The 22,470-nt window shown below is 38.5% G+C and overlaps 1 protein-coding gene across 1 annotated transcript; it reads right to left on the bottom strand.

The window, feature by feature from the left end:
- FRRS1 (ferric chelate reductase 1) lies at window positions 1–20,689 on the bottom strand. Its single transcript, XM_009986430.2, has 17 exons — window positions 20,505–20,689; window positions 19,556–19,715; window positions 12,754–12,949; window positions 12,389–12,525; window positions 11,083–11,177; window positions 10,318–10,468; window positions 9,291–9,470; window positions 8,294–8,392; window positions 7,600–7,747; window positions 6,923–7,039; window positions 6,020–6,135; window positions 5,647–5,733; window positions 4,625–4,722; window positions 4,386–4,444; window positions 3,493–3,636; window positions 2,279–2,340; window positions 1–2,174 (listed from the first exon to the last, which is right to left on the bottom strand). The coding sequence occupies exons 2-17, from the start codon at window positions 19,604–19,606 to the stop codon at window positions 2,082–2,084; spliced, it is 1,833 nt and encodes a 610-aa protein (XP_009984732.2). The 5' UTR covers window positions 19,607–19,715; window positions 20,505–20,689; the 3' UTR covers window positions 1–2,081.
- Window positions 20,690–22,470: the final 1,781 nt, after the last annotated feature.

The following is a 22,470-nucleotide window of genomic DNA, read 5'->3' as shown; positions in this document are numbered from 1 at the left end:
TAAAAGGGACAAAAACTTTTATTAAGATATTTACATTCATGTTTTAGAAGCCCTGTGTTCATTGTCACATACAAATGAAACACCACACAGTACAGCGACTGTATTACAAAAGAATCTGGCATTGACTTTAACTTAAAAAGCCATCAATCATGCCTAGGTTGAGAGATTTTCTTCTCTAAACTCATGGTATACAAAAGGGTTCCTTAAAACTTTAGCACTAGACAGGCCTGTGATTCCCAGATTTTGAGATCAGAGCTCTCTAAAAAAGCCACAGACCCACACAATTAGCCACATGCTTCTTGCCCTTCAACCTGGGTTTTGCCATATTTCTTCACAGTTCCCCTTTCTCTATCTGCACATGACTTTTCAGCTTCCAGGAGGAAGACTGACAATTCAACTTACGCTCACTTGCAGTCTGCTGCTGACAAAGGGATTAATCCCAGCTCTATAAACACTCTTATGGCTAAACCAGTTACTTAAGTGGCCAAAACGAAGATCACTGACTACAAACATAAACTTGTAGCTTTCTTAAGATGACTTGTCTGTGCAACAAGCTGCACTGTGGATTTGGGGAGATGGAGGAAGAGACAGAAATAGACAGCTTCAGTAAATGGAGAGAACTACTACCTGACCAACATGTACGAGTATTTTAGAGCTGGCCATCAGGTAGTAGAGAGATGTTGCTGTAATGGTCTATGTGAAGCCAGGCCTCACTACTTACTATTCTATCCAGTACTCCAACACCTTCATTCTCAGCCAGCTTAGTAGCCCTAGACTGAAGATATATTTTGAAGCATTACAACTAAAAATAGATATTTTCCAGCATCAAAAATAGTGTGGAAACAAACTGTTCAAAGCTGCAAAAACAAATGCAAAGCACTGTACTGCATGGCATATTAAGGGTTCATTTCCAAGACACCATTTCAAGCGTGTCCTTCCATACTTAGAAAAACCTTGAATCAAAAAAGTTAAAACATTATAGTCTCTTTTCGTTCCCTGTACCTAGTTCATATATATAGATAATTCTTTCTTTGACTAAAAAATGCCCTCCCATATCCCTGTAAAGACAGCTGCCTCCTAGATATGCCAGCTCAAAGCACTCCTTCCTTCACATTAACAGAAGTTTCCTGAAGTCAAACCAACTCCTAAGCTACATTTCACTCAACAGTGTAAATACAACTGCAACATTCCTGAGCAAAGATTTTCACTTCCATTTAAGCACCAAGTGGCATTAATCCATCTTATTCACATAGGAAAGTAATTCAGAAGCCACAAGTGACCAAAGACAGCAAAACAGAAATCCATACGCGCAGATTGGTTCTTCCTGTTACAGTTTTGGATAAGTACAAATGGTTTTAATGCACTTATATTGCAAACACGTTTTCTCTTTATGATTTAGAAGCACTGAGGGAGATGGGACAGAACAGTATTTTGAGTGAGGCAAACAGTGGTTTTACTAAAGGACAGAAGTTCCCAAACCCACATGCTTGTGTAAGCGTACTGCTCTTAGAGCAGAGAGAGTATCTTTGCAATTAACTGCAAAGACAGACAACAGCATTTAGCTCACACATCAACTTGCATTTGTGACAGTTTTTCACTAAGTTTGGTTTTGTTGTTGGATTTTTTTAATGCATAAAACTGTCACGAGCAGGAAGTTGTCATATCATATGCCACTAAAACACAGTAAAAAGTGAACAGATATGATTGATCCTGAATCTATCCTTTCAAGTTTTCCCAATAACATTCACAAAAGGTTTAGGGAACTGACTACCAAAACAGCATTTGCAGAACATCTCAGTCGTCTTAAACGAGCTTCAATCAAGTTAATTACTGCACATAAAAAACAGACTTCATTCCTTACTCAGGCAAAGACTCCCATTAAAATTCCTATCAGAAGACAGCTTTTGCAGGACTGCAGCATCCTTCTATAGATTTGAATTCAAGTTCTCCCTAACACAAAGCATGACACACGTGTGCTGTTATTCTTCGATTACATCTTCAGGGAGGTGTTGAGGGAAAAGTTTTAACAGAAAGCATTCCTGGCAGGTTTTTCAACTGCACAAAATTCTCAATGACTTATTTCATATTTGATCGATTGCTGCAAGGAAGGCACTGAGGAATATTATATTTCCACAGACGTAGATGGTTAACACAATCTGTTTAAACAGACGACCCTGCAAGAATGGGGAAGAAAAGCAATAGAAGTGTCAGGCTTTTTATTGGTTTAAACAAAGAATCATTCCATCTCATAGTAGTTATTTACAAAATTGTGACTTACCTCTGCTTCTGCAGATGTGAGTGACTGCAGTATCTGTACTCTGTCATCCTCTATCACTTCAACTGTTAGTGGGGAGAAAAAAAGTTAAGTCTGCTCTTAAAAGGAAAGGGGTTTTTTGTTTTTACACTGCAGAAGTCTTGATCCTGTGATTAAGTAACTAAGTCTTACACAGTATCAAATTTGAAAAGTATTTGGAAGTCTTATTTGACATTTCATGACCTTTACTATCATGTTCACAGCACAAGTGAAAAATGGTTCTAGAGCTGATCTACAAATAGTAACTTCTGGACATTGAACAGGCAAAACATTTTGTCTCTCTTGCTAGAGTGAGTCTTCAAAACACTGAGTCTTGAGCTGAACGTTTGTTTGATCTAAACCTTCTTCCTTTTCATTTTAAGATAGCTAGATTTCATTAAGAAGTATTTTCCATTAGCCAACATGAGAACATTCACTGTTCAAACATTTCAGGTTCTTTTCTCTATTTCTAGCCAGTAATTACTGCAGTTAAATCTAAATTCACTCTTTTCTAAAACACTCCTTCCCCATGTACCACCTTACACAGCCTCTTAACTAATCACGCTGCTTCAGTTCTGCAGATGTCTCATCTCTGCCTTAGACACAGGTCATTTACATGTGCACAGTCATTTCCTCTCAGTGACACCAGCCAGGGGAAGCTAAGAATTTCCAATGGAGTTACTACAAGTCTCTCCACTACACATACCAGAGTCAAGATTTCACCTTCATTCCCTTGTTCACTCAAAATTGCAAGCATTTTTGCTCAAGTTTCTGATCATTTTTGCTCATGCAATAACAGCCATTCATACCAGCAATTTGTCACAATAAAATGCAGACTAAATGAAGTAACCTGGACTTTACCTAACCACCTGGGATCAAAATCATGGCAAAAGCAATAGATTCTTGGAAAATACTTACACATTTCAGTCTGCCCTTATGAACTGCGGTTTGAGAAATAAGAGGCTACTACTTTAAATGGCACAAAACCAAATTTTCTATAGTATTTTGGTCTTGAAAATAGTTTACTTCCATATTAGTTTGTACAGAAGATATAACACAATTACTTGAGAGTTATTCCCTTCAGCTTGAAAGTTAGAGGCCGAGAACACCTCCTGAAATTCAATCCACACTGTTACATTTTTTGCATATCACAGTCCTCAACAAGCAAGGTAACAACAGGAGTTTTGTTGCGTTTGTACCTTTACGTATGAGACAGTAGCTGTGTATTTCCAGAAGAACATCAATACTGACATGCCAAGCTACAAAACCAATCATTGTATAGGCATCCCACGGGTCTGGTAAGTCAAGCATTGGTAGATCCATTCCCAAGAACATAGTCACCACTAGTCAGTAAAAACAAGACAAAAAGACACTAAAAGTGCTGTGTGAAGGTAATTAAAAAAATTCTCTCAACACTTTTGGCTACAGATTTCCCAATAAATGCCTACGACTGCTTAGGGAATGGGGTTAAAGGAGTCCATGCAGCTAAAATCTTTTTCTTTCTGTTTTTTTGGGGGGTTTTTTTGGGATTTATTTTTTTTTTTAGTAGCAGCGTGAGGGGGAAGGCAGGGAGAAAAGGAGAAGGCCACAACAGTTTTCATCCTGCTCAGTGCGCTATCACATCCCAGTCACACAAACACTAGCATTTGTGACTCTCTCAACAAGACACAGTCACTGAAACTTTTGTGCTTAAGCTGCCTGTGGATACTTTTCACCATTTATAGAATTAAGCCCATCTTCTGGTTCTGTAAGTTTCCTCTCTCCCATGAAATAACATTGAACTATGTTACAGTAAGAACACTATTCTCAAATCTTCCAAGACAAAAAGAAATTACACAAGAACAGGTCCTCACTACAGAGAGATCTCAGATTTATCTGTAATCTCTTAGGTTTTACATAGTCACTTTTTCTCCCTAAAGCTGTACTTGATGGCCACTTAAAACTCACACAGAAGATGGCCAGCAAGAAAAAGGATCTTCAGAGATGCCTAGACTGGATGTCCACAGATGTTTCAGACCAGTAATAGTCCAGACAACGACCAAAGTTCCTTTAAATCACTTAAAAGGAAGTTATAACTACTACTCCTACTCACCAGCTAGTATTCTAGCTGTTGTACCAGTACTCCAGTGAAACCAGTTAAACAATTGCCTCCTACAAAACAATGAAAAGCATTTTGTTGATTACGTAGGTTGGGAGAGGAGGAGAAGGAGGGGAATGATGAACGGACATTGTCACCTACTTTAAAGATATCTTTTCAATTTAAAATAACTTTAAAAGAAACAGGCATATTTAATTCCTGTGGCAGTAACTTGGTGAGTTAGTTGTGAGTACCTTGGCGCGTGACGAGATGGTCTGAAACCTGCCATAAGTGGTTGAAAGATTGTCAGAGCCATCACAGTACAGCCGAGATAGGGATGAAAACCTGCTTGCTAAACACAGGACATTTTTTTTAATATCACATCTATATAAAGATATAGAAAAAAATACCAAAAGGTTAATAATTTCATTTATGCTTGCATTAGGAAGTTACAATTGTGGAGCAGCACTGTGTTTAGACTAGAAGCAGCAGGACACTGTAAGCTGCCCTGCAGCTGGATAGAGATGCTTCTCCTTCACAGCAAGTGACACTGGTAAATCTGCCCAGGGTTTGTCCCACCTTTTTGCTGCATTGAGAAATTCTACTAACTGGAGAGCAGAGAGCAATACGACTGCAGAAGCTATGCTCCAAGCTCTTCATCCTCAATCCTGTGTCTTCAGAAGAAGCTTATTTCCTAACTCCTCCCAGCACTAGTCTCCCCTCTCAATCTATCTGTTCTAATCTTAACCCTAAAACATTTTGTTCAATTTTCCTAGCTCATAACTGTCACCACATTCTTCTTCCACTTTAAATAAGATACTCTAGACTTTCCAATTTCTGATATCGCTTGGCACCAAATATTATACAAGTGACAGCAACAAACATACAATCTCTGTCTAATGTTCCAGACTAAGTTTAATCACTGGACAGTTACCCAAGTCCAAGTGCATACCACTACTTGTTCCCAGCAGGTTTACCACATTAATAAGTCAGCTGTCCCATCCTCACTCCCCTCCCATATTCAAAGTTCTCTAATGAAATGGGAAGATGACTGATTTAGTACAGAAAGAAATTCCAAGGATTTTATTTGGGAGAAAGGGAAAGGAAGGAAAGTACTGAAGTTCTTAAATTCTTGTTAAAGGAGGCCTACTTAAGGACAGCTTTCATAGCAATTTCCTCAGCAACAGCTGTAACTGGAGTCATCAGTGGACCTCCTTCTCATTCATTTGGTCCAACCTTCACATTTGAGTTAAACAAAGCAAAAGCACACACTTACTTGGCTCCACCCTCCTCGGTATATAAAAGGCAACACAAAAGAAATGCTTGTAAGCATGACTGTGGTCAACATAAGCATACGATGCACCTGGAAAAGTTAAGTCTGCTTTTAGAAACTCTACCACTTCCTTAATATGTCATTAAAATACATTTAACAGACCTACAGTTAAAGATTTCTTAATGTCCTCTTTAGACTTTGCTTTTACTAGTAAAGTACGTGAACTTCTGATCTGTAATTGTTTCATTTTATAAGATTATGGACAGATAAAAACCACATCAAGTTTAATCTCCTATTTCTTGGATCTAATAGGTTTATAATTCTGCTTACAATAAAGCTAGAAAATACAGCTGGAGATACGGGAGATTTTGCCCACCTGAAACCACATCTCCTTTCCGAACAGAAATGAATGAGACCACACAGGTTTGAAGAATCTTGCAACAATTACACCAATACTAACTGAGGTAATCCAAGCAACAAACATTAGTGCTCCTGAAAATTGAATGAAAACACAAGGGAAACATGAGCAATTCAGTTGCCTGTGATTACAGCTATAAAGACTGTGTAGTAGTTTAATCTGTAGGCATAGTGTATACCAGTGATAAGTTTTTAATCACCTGATTCAGACTACAACTTTATCGCATTTTTTTTGCTAGAAGGCAAAAAACATCCATATAAAATATAATCATACTACACCTGTACAGCATGACAGAACAGCTCTGGCTACTGTGCATTTCATATGTGCCAGTCCAGTCAGCACACACTGGTGAGACATGCTGTTCTGCCACCAACTTAGACATCAGAGGATGAAAAGTAACGTTTGCTACAATTCGTTTGACAAAAAATGAGTGACAGTTCTCTCATGGGCCTGCTTTAAAGTCCAGTACCATGAGAGAAAAAATTGTCATTAACTGCAAAGGCTCTGGACTGTCAGTTGAAGGGTTTCTCATTTCAAATAGAATTAAACAAATAATGCAGCTAGAACAAATTAAACCAAAGAGAAATAAGTAAATAGAAACAAGTCCTAATCAAAAATTTAAGAGAAAAAGCAAATGCATGTTCATTTTTCTGGACAAAGAGAATCTTATAAAGCTGTTCTTGAAATGAAACATTGAAAACTTTATTCTGTCTTCACAGACTCAGATCTAGTCAACACTATATACAACACAAGTGCCAGAAAGACAAGAGGAAATATCTACTCTGCAATAATGAGGAAAACTGAACTCTCTAGTCTCAGCAAGTCTGGAACTCGAAGACAAAACTAGAAGTTGCAGCTTACCATGAGCCTTGATAAGCTGTGGGGACCGGGAGCCTCCAATATCCTGAGGAAGGTCTGTCACATTGTATACTCCATTGGTGATCAGAGGCTGATGATGATGTTTGTGTATTAGTCCACCTAAACAGTGACATAAAGTGGTTTATTTATGGCTGATGAAAGCCACTGCACTTGTAAGCATGCCCAGTCCTTATTTATGAATGCAAGCCCTGTTGTGACCACTGATCATAATCACAAAAACTAAATTTTTAACACTCTATATGGTAAGAAGTCAGTTTGTGAATTAAAATTTGAACCTAATATGTCATTTAAGCTGCCCTGCATACTTAATGAACAAGAACCAACTCATTCCTCCACAGAAAATAGCTTTTCCACTACAGACACAAAATGTGAAGAATAATTCCCTTTGATGCTAGTCTCCATTCCAAAAAGATACGGCCAGCTCTGAAGAAGCTAGCAGTTCCTAACATCAAGTGGGCATGCCACACACATATATGAGCAAGTCTAACTTCCAAAAGCAAGTCCATAATCCAGAGAGGCAGTAAAGATGACTGGACTCAAACTTGGAAAAGAGTCTTTCGTTCAGGTACTAATTCTCATCTAAACCATATCTTACATAAGGGTTACTAACTTGTTTAGAGCAGTTGAAAGAAAAGCAACCATATACAATCCAAGTTTACCTTCAGTAGCTTCCCCATCTGCCAGAAAGATGTAGTAACTGGCATCCAGATTAAATCTGTCTTTATAAGCAGGAAGATGAATACTCCTTCTGAAAGAACATTGAAGACGACCATCCGCAAGCCTCCACGATACATCTTCAAGGGCATTCTGTGAAATAGGAGACATTTAATATCCAATCTTTTCAGACAGAGAGTAATTGGCTTAAAAGTAACCCTGCACAAGACAAGAGTGTCACTGGTGCACAAAGAGAGAGCAGCAATGATTGGGGTGATAAAAATCTCTTGCATACCAACTTAGAAGATATGTCAGTAAGTCAACATAGCAACATAAGGGTTGGACTTATTACCAGCAATTTTCCCAGTTCATAACAACAATTTTCCCTTCCCTTCCAACCTTTAACCCAAGATATATCGATTGCAACTGCAGCCCTAACAAAGAGACAGAGTAATAATGGGCACAAAGATCCTCAACAGAGTAAGCTCCCACCCATGACTCACTTTTGAAAATTAAATTAAGACTTCTAAAGGTAAAGTTTACCAGGAAGAAAGAGCTCAACTGATCTCACCTTCAAGAATTACGGATCTATCTTACCATTTACAGCTACTGCGCAAAATAAAAGCACAAAGCAGCAGTATACCATTCATTGCTTCAAACCTACATTTGTGGAAGTGCCTTAGCCGTTTTCAAATGTACCTCCGAATCCAAAACAGGAGGACTTCTCCCCTTCAGATAGGCAGTGCTTACATGAACATGGTGGTCCTCATGAACACACAGATATGCATCATCATCACCCTGGAGAGTTTAAAACAAAAAGGTATTTATAGCCCAATAAAAACTGGTAGTCTTCAAAAGCTCTTTAATTTAATATATGCAACAAGACCGGAGACAGAATTCTCTAGCTGTCAAGCTATTATTTCCTAGCTTTCAAACACTTCAGTATTACAAGGGAACCACATTAAGTCAAAGAGATGACACAGTAAAGCACATTATGATTTACCATCCCCGCCTCCCAGGGTAACAACCATCTTCTCAGAAGTTTATTTATTTAGAATTTACTAAATTAACTAGACAAGACAGAGATGGACATTGATGTTATTTAAAAACCCTCTTTAGTTAAAAGTTGGTTTTCCTCACAGCTGTAGAGACAAAGTATTGTTAAGAAACTAGTGTTCTTGCTGTTTATGCTGCTCATATCCCTAGTGAATCTCTTTTGTGCAAGAGGTACTATATGGACTACTCATTTGTCAACAGCATCGTCCCTTCACTCTAACATCAATTAGAAAAAACGATCTCTAAACACTTTTTAAGATTGAATGGAGTCACTCTTGTATAAACAATGATGAAATGCAAATGGTTTTCAGAAAGCATAGCAACTCAGCTGACAGGTGAGGGTTTGGGACTAGGTAACAAAAAGATTGATCTAGCCAGGAATTCCAGTCAGCTACTGTGCATGCAGGTTGGACTCTTAAGACAGATACCCACAGGGAAAGTCTACTGCAGATAGTCATCCTGAGCTAAAACTGAACATCCATCTATGAAAGTCAAACTGTGCTTCAACACTATAGGAGAGAAGTTACTTTGTTTGACATCTAACAGTATTTCAGTTTTCTACGTGCGTGTTTTGCTAGAGTACCTTTTAAACTTTACTAAGATCACAAAAGCAATTAAAGAAGTAGAATAGGAAACTCACCATCCACCGGTCATGGGACAATGCAAATGCTAAATATCCTTCACTTGGACCACTCATTTCAATAAATACTGAAGTCTTCTTTCGTTGGAAGGATAGAAAAAAACAGGTAGCACTTTCAGGATCACAGTTTGAAGGGTTCCTAATGCAGAACTTCATACTGCCACAACCTGATGCATTAAACTAGACAATTAAGAAAACAAACAGGCCATAAGCAATGAGAGTTTCCCCTCTTCTTCTTTCCTTTCTACCCTGTTCTAGAAGAAAGAATATAAGGAACAGCAAAGAAATGCCATCTGTGCCTACATACCAATCTCTTAACCCATCCCTACAATTACCTCAGGACTAGTAACTAAAATCATAGTGAATTCCAAGCTGTACTTTCACTCAAGTTGAATTTTCACTTTAAAGATACTATCATAGAATAACTTAAAAAAGAAATTAAAAGCTCTAGAGAAACCTAATTTCATTTAATTTTTAGAGAGGTAATATCAGCTGTAGGATGAGGTAGAAAAGAAGGGCAGATCAGCTTTTTGTTTCCTTTTTAAAGTAGTAACTCCACTGATACACAAAGAGAAAATACATGGATTAAAAGTTACATTTATTCTGGATCAAAATAGTGATGCTTGCTCAATCCATTCAAGAATCAGTAGTGGAAGTCAGTAATATAGATGAACTCATAGAAGGAAGCTTCTGAGACTGCAGTTACTACATAGGAAGTTATTAGTCAAGACCAGAGCAAGTCTTTTCCCATCTCTCTTCCTGGGTATGCATAATGTTTTCTGACCAGCAAGTTCTAAACGTTCTATCAACCTTTTGACCTGTGCGTGCCGTGACAAAATTTACGACACAAGTTCAGGCAACTCAAACAACACAACAGAGTAGCTGTCTACATTCTTAGTCTCTGATATTTAAGTTACTCATTCATCAACTCTCCTTTTCTGTCAATAGGCTGTATTGATGTCGTTTCATTAAATTCCATTGATCACAAGCATTAAAGATGGCATTACTTAGTTTTATAATTACTTACTGGTTTTGGTAAGTAGGAAACCGTGTGTGAAGTTGATATAGCCTCTGATGTTATATGCAAGGGTGTTGTTGGGGACAGTGTATTAGGCTGAGAAACAACAGGACCAGGAATCTTCACCCAGAAAGTTTTGTATTTCTTCACAACTGTAGCTCTTAAAAAACACAAACACACACATTACTTAAAAAAAAGCTTCTATAGTTTGTACATCTTATTTGTAAAACCCCTATCTTTATGCAGACTCCTACCATTTTAGGGATTAAAGTAGCAAAACATCTGAAATCTCAGTGGAAAAATAATTTTCAAACATACTGCATACTCTACTGGATATAAGACACATTCATGCCTGTGGCACATTCATGCCTGTGGCACAACCTCAGAGAAGAATTGCGTAGCTTTTATCCACTAGTTCCCAAAAAACTAGTAGTGTAACAGGAGGGTACACATATCGTTTTGTCAGGCACAACTACAGAAAAGGATTCCTAACACTATATATTACAGGTATGAGAAGTGAGCAGTTAACTAGAAATACTAAAGAAACCAGTCTCCAAATTTCCTTCTACTCTCCCTGCAAAAACCAGAATAATCTCCAAGCTTTCCATAAAGAACAAGTGTCTGCATTAACACAGACTGCAGTGAGCAAGAGTTGTTAACTTTTCAAGGCCTTAGTCCAAAGATACTTTTCAGTTGTTGGCCAATATTTAACATAAACAATGGTACAGGTTATTTGCATTTTAATAAACTAGAACTAATACCAGATTTACTTACAAAAAACGTACACGTTTTGGTGCATCTCTAGGAGCAATCCAATGAACTTTTATGTATTTCTTTTTTGCTTTACTTGTGTGACTGACAGCTGAATTCTGAAAACACACATACCAAGAGTTACACAGTGGATATGCACTAAGAAGGTTTCAGCTAATGCGGTCATCACAGGCTGCAGCTAAATACTAAACAGACACCACACTGACCCAGTCCAACTGGCTTTTCCCCAGTCGGTCGCGACCAACTCAGACGAAGCGTACCACTGAAACTTATACATACTAACAAACTTCAAGGCTACAAGGAACAACTAGAGGCTGTTCTATCCAGAAGGCTCCAATGATGAGACAAGAGATTCCTGCAGCATTGATGCAGAAATGGTGTAATAACACTCCATTTTCTTGCAGTAAGAGCATGAAGGGACAGTACAATGACTGTACAGACAGAACTAGTATTCCAGAGAAAAAAAAAAAAAGTAGTCTTGAGATCAGTGAGTTATTTGCACAAGATATACAGATCAGACACAGCACTGAACTAAGTTCTCAGAGCACTAAGGGCACAACTCAGACATCCCCAGGACTTTACAGCACTGATTAACTCATTAATTGTATGCCACTGGGGGACAGGTGGTAGAAGTGGAGAAAAAAAATAAATAAATATATCCAGGAAGATTAAGAAATTTGTCCACACCAGCTCAGATGACACTGTACATGTTCATGAAGTTCAAGTGGGTTGCTGAAACTAGTCAGAGTTCATATCTGTTGCGCATGAGGCAGAAGCAATTTATTTAAAATGGATATTGAAGATTGTGATCTAACCTGTTACTAAGAAGGCTCCATTTACAGTAACTGACAGTAACTAAAGATACTACCCTATTCTAGTGTTTGTTTACCACAATAACTGACCTAAACTTTCCTTGCTATAAGATATTTTCTCTGACCTTAACAAGCAGGGAAAATGATTGATAACTCTCCTCCTCAAAGCAAAAAGAGCATGTCCTTCTCTTTTTTATACTAAGTACAATAACCAGGAAAACACTACATTCAATGTCCACAGGTAAAAACTATGGTATGAATGCTGCATCTTCCTGCAGCAGTCAATAGCCTTCTACCACCAAGAGAGTTTAAATGGCTTGTAAGAACAGTCTGACAGAGTTGCAGTGAGCCATGCCTCTACACTGCAAGTTAGACCAATTTCCTGAGACTTATTGAGCTCAAAGAAGATTACACAGCTTTGCTCTGTCACATTACAGACTTGGTCTAGTACAAACACCTCGTTGCCTCATGTCCCATTTTAAGACACTAGACTATACCTTGGTACGGCCACATGTCAGAAGCTGAGAAAGTCTCCGGTCGACTAACATGAAAGAGCCAACCGCAGGGCTATCCAGGTGTTCTGCATCCCGGGCTTGTATGAAAAAACCTTCAAAATCTGGTCCAGACAGATGAACTGAAGCAAGAAGAAAAATAAAAGGAAGTTGAAATATTGTCCAGAGGAAGAACGAAATATTTCAACAATGACAACCAGAAGCTCATTTTATTAAGTACTGAATGACCACTAAATGGATCACCTGAACAAGATTCAACTGCTTCGATAAATCTAGTATAGCTGAGTAAAGACATGCTGCAACACAAAGCAACAGTAAATTAAACTCTTCAGCTATAACTGACACAATACCTTCTATGTTGTCCCCTGGTTTAAATTCAGTCCCATTCACTGTAATGGTGTGCTCAGGTGACAGTCGTGGAGAGCTACCATGACAGGGTATCATGCTAGTGCAGGCTTCTCTTACTTTTCCACTTGGATAGCCATCCACAGATGCACAGAAGCAAATAAACATCCAAACAGCAAAAGCAAGGCCACACAGTTCCATCTATGCAAAGAGTTACAGGCAATTAAATACAATAAACTTTTACATTACAGGTCACCATTCATGTTTAGATGAGTCAGTCGAATACTAAAATTTAAAAAACACACTTAAAACAAAAGCATGCATGAGAAGACACCATTCCCAGCTGCAGAAGCTAAAAGAAATGTGCTCTTCTGATACTGCCAGACTTTGCAAGAATGTTCACAGATACCACATTTCAGGCCATCAAGAGTACAGTCAGTAGATGGATCCTTCCATCCACTGGATTGATTATTTCCTCTTCTTTTTAAATTCCTTTTGCTTACACCTGTCCCATTCTCTCTCAAAAAAAAAAAAAATTCCAAGTCCTTAAACACCTGCACAGAACAGATGGATCTTAAAACATGTTTCCTTGATGTATAAAGGTCCACAGTACTGAGGAACTACACAGCTAGTATCAAGCCCACTCTTTTATTAATCATAGCTCCAAATCACGCATCATTACAGACTGCCTTTTGTTTCCACAACTCGTGTCTATTTCTTCATATATGACAAATAATTCCTAGGTAACAAGTTCTTTCTGCAGGGAAACTAAAGTTGCCAAATGTCAGAAACAGATTTTATATATGCAAAAAAGTGGGAATTTGGAATAAAGATTTAGACAAAGAAATACATGTTTGTTGCAGACAAATAGAAGATGTTTCCTTTAAACTTTCCTTTTAGATATTGGACCTCCAAACAACTAGTCAAACAATATTATTGCTTGTCATGCTCTTGTCAAGGGAACAGCATACATGAAAAACATGTGGGATAGTAGGACCAAAGAGCCTAAATCAGTCATATGAATCCCTAATCCCAGTAGTCATCACATAATATTTTGCTCTGACACAATATTGTTCTCAAAAAAACTGTGGTAATCGGTTTATTACTCAGCAGCATGCAGGTTTTAAAGCTGTATCATTGTTTGCAGAACACCTTAGCCAACAAGAGAAAGCATTTGCATGTCCAAAAGGGTGGGAGAACAGAGATAAACTTTCAACCCTTAGGCACAAGAAGCGAGTCATCAACTCAAGCGGAACACAAACCAGGCAAGTAGGTCTGCCTTCTGGAAGAGTCATGCCCATTTTGCACCAAGTGATAAGTAGTATCAGGTTATGAAGTTCCCTGACAGCATGCATGGACATGAAGATAAGAAAGGCATAAAGCCATTTCAGACTGAACTCTGATACCTAAGAAGCAGTCAAATGAAGACACAACAACAAGGTATGTCATTAGTCTAACACACTCTCCAACAGTCATCAACATTAACTTTTCCAAAGTTCTCATACATTCAGTGCTAAAAATCCTCAATATGCAGGGCAACGCCACATTTGTACTTCAACATAAGAGCTCCTCGGCAACTTTACACCAATAAATAGAAGAAAATCAGAGGGGAGAGGGGGTTGAACAGTTTTCAGGAACTAGAAAAAAAAAAAAACACAAAACCAACACTCAAATCCTCCTCTCAAATAGTTAAGATAACATCATGATAGTATCTTTAACTTCTAGTTAAAGTAAATCTTTCCTTCTAGTTCTAATATTTCTCTAAAGCGTCACAACTCTACATCAACATGATTTTTCTCAAAAGTTAAGGAAGCCTATAGGAAGCTAAAACCTAAGGTTCAGTACAATAGTGGCATTAAAGCAGATTTTATATGTACCAACAAAATCTTCAAAACAAGTTGCTGCCAGAAAAGATAAGGCTGCATACTACGGGTACATGAAAAAGAGTAGTTTAGTATTCTAGTTTAAGTAGTAGAGGATGTGGTAGGGATTTAAAATGAAATAAGAAATATTCTTTGGCAGACTCAACTGACTAAAAAGCTGGCAGAAGAGAAGGAAGAAGAAACAGAGATGAAAAGATTAAAAAAGGCCAAATTCTGAAAGAAGTACTGCATTGAAGAGAAATTTTTTTAAAGCATTTTTTATTTTTTATACAGGGTTAACTGTAGAACAGCAATCTCCTCCATGCACATTCAATGGTGAGGGCTAGATCTTATAAAGAACAGTAATTGCTATATTAAAATTTAGCCTTCCTCAAACAACAGTATTCAGTTGCCTTGAGAAGTCCCTTTCCTCCTTTATTCTGGAAATACGTTGTGACACTCTATGTTCTCCTCTTACACAGCAAAAGAGGCAGGGGGAAGATGGGAAGCACTCTTCTGTGGTTAAAGATTCATTTTTTGGTTTTAGAAAAATACCTCCTGAAGTGTTACTGTAGGCAAAACAGTACAATAGGTCAATATTCCAGATAAGGAATAATTTCTTAAAGCTTGACTTAATTTCAGTTTAAAGAACTCTGGACTTCAACTCGAATACCATAGTGAAATCCTTTTTATAACACAGTAGAACTTCGTATGTAAAATTGGAATAGCCAAAAATAGAAGTTCACAATCGCTCCTCTGCTGCCTCTAATTCAGCTAGGATCTCACTGTGCCTCCCCATCCCCTTTTGCAACATGCACGTGCGCCCTCAGCCTTCGGCCAAGACCTGTTCAAAACAAGCCTCATACCAATCACAACAAGCAAGAAAGACAAGGACACAAAATCTGAATACGCAGCAAGGAAGAGGGGAAATCCAAGAGAAGCCCAGAACTTCCTCGTATAAGCAGCTTAAGATGTCTCCTTTAGGTCTAAAAAAGTACCTGTTACAAGAGCACAAAACAGTATGTCATGGCCTCGTGAATATGATAGTCTGGCCAAAAGAAGGAAAAAGTGAGTTAGTCTTGAAAGCTGAGCACATATCATTAGTAGCTCAAAAATGAACAATATTAAAAAAACACCTAAGGAAGATATCTAATTAAACTCATGAATCAGCAATAAGCAATTCTGAGAAGGAACAAGAAAAAGTATATTTATACTCAGGCTGAAGATTGATAAGTAATTATAGCCATCTTCAGCTAAGTATTTGCAAAATAAATCATTTGTTTTCCTAAACAAAAAAACCCCACAACAAACCACCGACCAAAGTTAGCCACAGGCAAGCAACAAGTCACTCCTACATAAAAGTCACCTCTTATGCTGTAAGATTACATGGTTTCCTCTTTTCTCTGATTGAAGTTCTACAGTCACGATAGCGTTATTTCACTCCAAGTGATGTTGTCAGGAATGACTGCATTTTTAGACATTTAGCATGCAATATATACCACAATGCAGAACAGTTATTTAGAACTAACGGAGTACCTAGCTTTGAAATTTTAAATAATCACACATAGAAGTGAAGAAATCAAGGTTTGTAACAAGTGAACGTACAATAAATTGTAGAATATGTGACTTTTTTCTGATATTTCTATTTGCAAGAAAAACAGAGGAAGATAACTAAATCTCACAACTACATACATAAGTACAGCCTCAAACAAAAAGCGTTAGGATTGACGGCATGGAAAGGATTTGTTACAGAGAGGTCAGCTTTAGGAAAGCTGAAGCGTGGTATGTGAATCATGCTCAATCTAACCGGAAAAGAATAAATGCCTTTTGAAGAATAAAGTAAAAATAAAAACAGTTTTCCATCTGCATCAAGTACCTGAGAGACTGTTCAAACCTATCACATCTTACAGAACCTTTACTCATTCTATTATTCTAGTCCTCCCAGAAACATGGCTGAATTCAAATAAAAACACAGTTAATTTGTGTTCTAATAAAGATGAATCAGCAGATCTCTGCAAGATCATCTTTTCTAAATAAGAACAACATCGCAAAATGCATCAAAACCTTAAATCACCAAGTATTGCCACTAAAGCTAGATTCAAAATGCGAATCTATGTTAACTCAAGTTTTGAGGTGTGTACACTGTGGAACAGTCTGCTATTACTTACAGCATTTGAAAATACTCTGTTTCCCCTATAACTTATTATAAATCGTAGATTTGACCTTCTTGACAGATTTAGCTCGCAAGTTGTATTACGAAGCTTTGGCCATAGTGGCTTATTTATAACCCTTTGAAACACAACTCATTGGTGACAGCCTATGAATTAGCCTATGAATTGGTGACAGTCAAGTTCCCTGTACTAAAGAAGAATAGGAATACTTGACTCCAGGACTGAAGCATAGTGATATTAAAAAACATAAAAGCTAATTCCTGCAGCATTTTTCAACTGGCAATTCTCCAGTGGTTTTGTTAACTTACTATCATTTGAACAGCCTGAAAGAACAACAAGGAGTTTAAGTCCAGTGACTTGTTCTCCAAGATAAATGCTTTACACTGAAATGCTTGTGTTAACCAAGAGCCTGAAAGTACATTTAATTTCCTTCGTCTATCCTGCCTGCGTGCCAGGTGCGCACCATGTGGTAGCATGCATCAGTAAATTCCCAGCCAAGGTTACAAGGATGTGCTATAGAGCACACCAGCTCTCTAGCCCGAACACGACCACACAGCATCAATTGTTTATTTTGCTTAGTCTTGTAGTATACAGAGACTTCTCAATATGTTATATATGACCAAAGACAGCACAGATGAAGGATTCCTTTCTCTACAGATAGATTAGATACTAGCGCATACCACACCATTCCAGAGCAAGACAGTTATTCAAACCTCTGTATTTCATACCTTTATTTAGAACGGAAAAAATACTTAAATATTTATTAGATTGAAGCATGACTGCAAATTTATTATTCCCTCCCTCACCCTGCCTACTTAAGTCTTCAGTAAAACACATAACTCACACCCCCTGGCAAGAAAGAAAGCTTCAGAACAAGTTTCTTCAAAGAAACTTCATCATTACCTGTAATTCTAACAGTGTTTCAAATATCATGTAACTCTTGAGGTAGAGAGAGGGAGAGAAAGAATCATGTACTTAAAGCCATTTATAATACAACCCTCTAATTAATAGAGGGCCAAAAAAATACAGAGTGACAGTCATTTTCTAAACCCCCTTGCCTAACTTGGGCAAAACGCTTTAGAAAGAAGCTCAGCTTTTCCAAGGAAGCTGAGTAATCAGAATGTCAATTAATATTTATTTCACATGGAACTTGGTTATAACCGTAAAATTTTATTTCATACAGTGATTACTCAATACTAACAGCTGACAGATGACTTCTACCATAATCTGAAGTATCAGTCAAGCATTTCTTGAGCCATATTACCAAGTTATTTTACATGTCTGCTGGGCAGGTTAGAACCCAAGGCAGAAATAGAGCTTTTTGTTTGAGCACCCTTTTTTGGAAACGTACACTGCAAACTACCTACTAGAAATTTGAAGGAAAGTCATGTAGAAAAATCAGAATAGAGGTCGCAAAGTTACTCCATGCATGGCCAGTTATTCCAATAGTGGGATGCAGAACAGTTATTTTAAATAAGAGGCAGATTTATTTATTTGTTTAAATAAACAAAGCTCGCTGAAAACCTACAACAGATATTCCTGAAAAAGTAAGCTAGAAACAACCATTTCAGTTAATATGAATGGAGATGAAGCAGCTAGCATTCTTCATACTTATTGACTGTGAAAAGACAAGAACTCCTCTGTGATAATTCAAGCATTTATAGTCAAAGGCCAAAGCAGTTATCTATGGCTGAACCTCAAGAGAGTCTGCCTGGCAAGGCAAGTTGCAAAGAGAAATACAGGTTTGCTCATAACAATAGCTTCTGGCTTCTGTAAAGTTTCAATGTAATACAACTACATTTGTCCGAATATTTGGAATTTATCATCCCATTCATTCAAAAGTCATCTCCTCCTCCTCCTCCTCAGAAGGGAGGAGGAAAGAATAAGAGAGGGTTAGAAAAAAAATGAATGCTATCATTTTAGGAAGATAATCTTTAAAAGCCTGAACCAATCATACCAAAATTTAGTGGGAATCACGATATTTAGTACACATGGGAATTTATTGTCCTGATTACATCTCACAATCTCACAGAAACTGGATGTGGGTAAACAGAGAGCAGTTAAGTTACTCTTTCCTGTGTTAAAAAGGATCCTATAGTCCCTGCAGGTATCAGCTGCTAAGAAAGTCCTGGTAGAGTCCTAATTCCTCAACAGCACAACGTTCACACACAAACTTAGGATCTTTTCACAGAAATTATCTTCTTTCAGCTGTTTAACAGAACTTCATCAGTTGCAGAGTATGAAATCTAAAATTAGTTTCAGAGAGAGATGAGAAGAGGGGCAAGGCAAATACATTGCCAATTCAAAGGGACAAAAACTATCATAGTAAGAACTTTTCTCCTGAGCACCATCAGACAAAAGGCAAACAGAAAAGGAGAAAGCTCTCTAAAGGAGAATGAGCTGTATTAACAGAAGGTGTTTGTGTCATGTCTCTTTAAAAATACACTCTCACAAAGCAAAAGCAGACAGCCTTGCCATTCAAGAGTCACCTTCCCTCTACGATCAGAAAAAGAGCTTGGGTTAACTTTTCCTGCTCATTTAAATGTAGTCATCTCACAATAGCTAGATGAGCAAGGGCAGAAAATAAGTAGTATTCACCTTCACAATAACTCACTACTTTTAAAAGATGAATGTGTGAACACCCTCACGCCCTCAAGATAACAAAACATACACACTTCAGCCTCTCAGTCTTTCTACTCAGGAAACATTCAAAGAGAACAAGGTTTGTGTGTTTCAAAATGAATTGTTATAACAGCTTAAGTGTAGGTACTTACCTTACAGTCAATCCTTCTGTTACAGTGACCAAGTCTGAGTAAAATTACCATTGGCTTTCTACTTACAGTAAGACAACTTATATTGTATTGTAACCTCTTCTATTTGACTTGCATCAAACAGTATTAACTTTTATCATATCCAGGATCAAAGGAAGTTTCTCTGAAAAAAGAAACAGTACACACACAAAAAAAAAAACATACATAAGAGCATTCTTTACTTCAGGCACACATTTTATACTGCTTCCCAAGCTAAGCCTGAAAGACCCTGCACTTCAGCTGAAATGCATAAAGTTGTAATGAAGCACTGACCCTACAGCCTCCTTTGCTTTGTCAGACATGCACTTCCACAGACTTCAGAGAGTTTCACGTTAAAGTGATTATTTTAATTATCTTCTGGTGCAGTTAAGGGGTGGGGTGGGGTGGGGTGGAGTAACCAACACAACTTTTGACACCTTCTTCCTCAAAGCACAAATTGGTACAAATTCGCAGCATGGTTTTAAAGCTTGCTATGCATTTAATCCCTATCAAAGAGATATTTTCTTTTACAAGAGGAATAAGCAATCTTCAAAAACCCCACTTTTTTCCATATATCCCACCAAGAATGAACAAGAGGCAAGGATATTGCCCTGTTCCGCTGTTTACTTTGATTATTTAACTTTCTGTTGGGCAGCTGCTCTGCATATCATCTTTAAGGCCCCAACCTTGTAAATTTTCATCTGTATGAACCCAAAGTTGCAAGCTAACTTAAAAACATGCTTTTTCGCTCCAACGAGCAAAGCCAACTACAGAATCAAAACGTTTGCTGGAACAGTTACCATACAGCCATCTCTTACACGTGTTAATGAAGAAACAAGGTAAGAATGTAATATTCCCATAACATTAAGAAGCAAAAGAGATGCAAGAGGAACGTGGTTGGTGTGGCTTTCAGATAAAGCAAGCCATAGCTTACCTTTACTCGTTAAGGCAAGCAGGCTTAAGAGTTTTCTCTAAAGCAGCTCAGAAATGCTAGCATGAAAGGCAGCAGCTATAAGGTGCTTTAAAAGCTTCACCAGATTTCAATTTGCTTCATAGCTACCGCAGATACCCTATTAAGCGTATAAAGTTTTCCAAAAGCTTGCGGTATCCACGCTCCGAGCGCTCTGGAGCTACAGCTGCTTCCCTAGGACAGCCCCGCCCGCCGGGCAGCGCCTGGCTGCGGGCAGCCCCACGCTCTGCTCTGCGGCACCGCTCCCGCCCAGCCCAGCCGAGCGCTGCCCCCCTCCGCCCGAGCCTCTCCCCGCGGCAGCAGTCGCTTTTCCGGTCTGCGGGGGACGGCCCCGGCACGGTGTCCCGCCGGGCGGGGCGGAGGGCGCGCAGGACGGGGCAGGAAGGACGCGAGCGGAGCGGAGCGGGCCGGCCAGAGGCCGCCACCGGGGCCGGGCCGCGTGTAAGCGGCGCGTCGGAGCCGCTCGGCGTTCCCGCCTAAGTCGCCGCCGGGTGTCGGTCCCCGCGAGAGCTGAGGTCCTGTGAAACGCGTTAAGGGCGTCTGATCCGTGTGATCCCGCTGCAGTCTCCGAGCGCGGGAGGTGCTGACGGGTGTCCCGGCTTGGCAGCGAGGGACTCGCCCCGTGGGTTTGGCTGAGAGCTTGTCCTTGTTTGCAGAGCTCGTTTGCGGTGCTGCTCGTGTGCCTAAACGTGTTCGTACAGACAGGCTTGCAAAATCAGGTTTTTCTTATCAAGAAAGCAAATAAGTACGGCCTGTAACTGAGTTTTGCTGGCAGAAACTGCAGTTACTTACACAGGCTTCTCCAAGTTCTGTTTTTCTTTGTTTTATTCGAAGTCCTCAGTTGCTCACAATGTGGCATAAAAAGACAAGTATTTAAAAAAATTCCAGTGGGAATTCTGCCTCCCCATAAAATAGAAATACTGTGTTTGTGTTAACAAATGCCTTGACTGGAGGGCTCTGGTAATTCAGTTGCTTCGTAGTAGGTCTGAGTAGTCCTAGAGATTTCAATACTACTAATTTAGTCATATTTTCTTAGAAAGTACTATCTACTAAAATACAGCAGACTTGCAAATGCTCTGTTAATGTTCCACTGTTTTCTCCGTTGCTATAAAAGCAGCATTAACCTTAGAGGTACTCTGTAATAGCATATTATAAGATATATTTGATGTGAAAAACAATAATGAGCTTCTTTACCTAATCACACAAATGGTTTAACAGTTACACTTGTGTTATCTTGCTCATGGAAGTCACTGGGAAGCTGAGATCTCACTAAGTGTACAGCAACTGAAGAAACATGACACATAATCGATAGACAAACAGTAAATATGGATATTTCTCCCTCACTGGGGGGGGGAGAAATTAATTTTTTAACAGCCATTCATAAAGTCCTCAAAATATAAGAGTTTGATAAAATTGTAAGCCCGAGTACATACATGCTTTACTAAGTGCTTGTGTGTTAATTAATTTATGCTGATTAAAAACAGCCTTCCTTGCATATACCTTACTAGTATGACAAATACTAACATAAATACATTTACAGTATGAAAACTCTAGTGACTACAATGACCAATATTCTTGACAATAGTTAGGTTCATAATTTACAGAGATTATATTGGAATTAATATCCAAATTTTTTAAAGATTCTATTTTAGGGTCTTGGTTCATTGACAGAATGGGGTGTATACTTCTGAAATATCACTATAAATATAAGAATATATGAAACTGATTTCCTTATTAAGACCCACAAGGAGGGAAGAAAATGCAAGCTACAATCCTGTTGGAAACCGTAATCAGAGTTTAAGAAAAAAAGTCGTGTATCTGTGAAGTGGGTAAGAGAGAGAGTATTGTTTCGCTTCTCATTTTATAGCTTTTCTTATTTCAGAAGGTGTTAGCTATTGCCAAAGAGCTATAAAGCAAGAAAACCGGGGGG

Source organism: Tauraco erythrolophus, chromosome 10, assembly GCF_009769465.1.
Source record: "Tauraco erythrolophus isolate bTauEry1 chromosome 10, bTauEry1.pri, whole genome shotgun sequence".
Lineage (NCBI taxonomy): Eukaryota > Metazoa > Chordata > Aves > Musophagiformes > Musophagidae > Tauraco > Tauraco erythrolophus.
The sequence above is the reverse complement of the archived record's forward strand: the minus strand, read 5'-3'. Positions and strand labels throughout refer to the sequence as shown.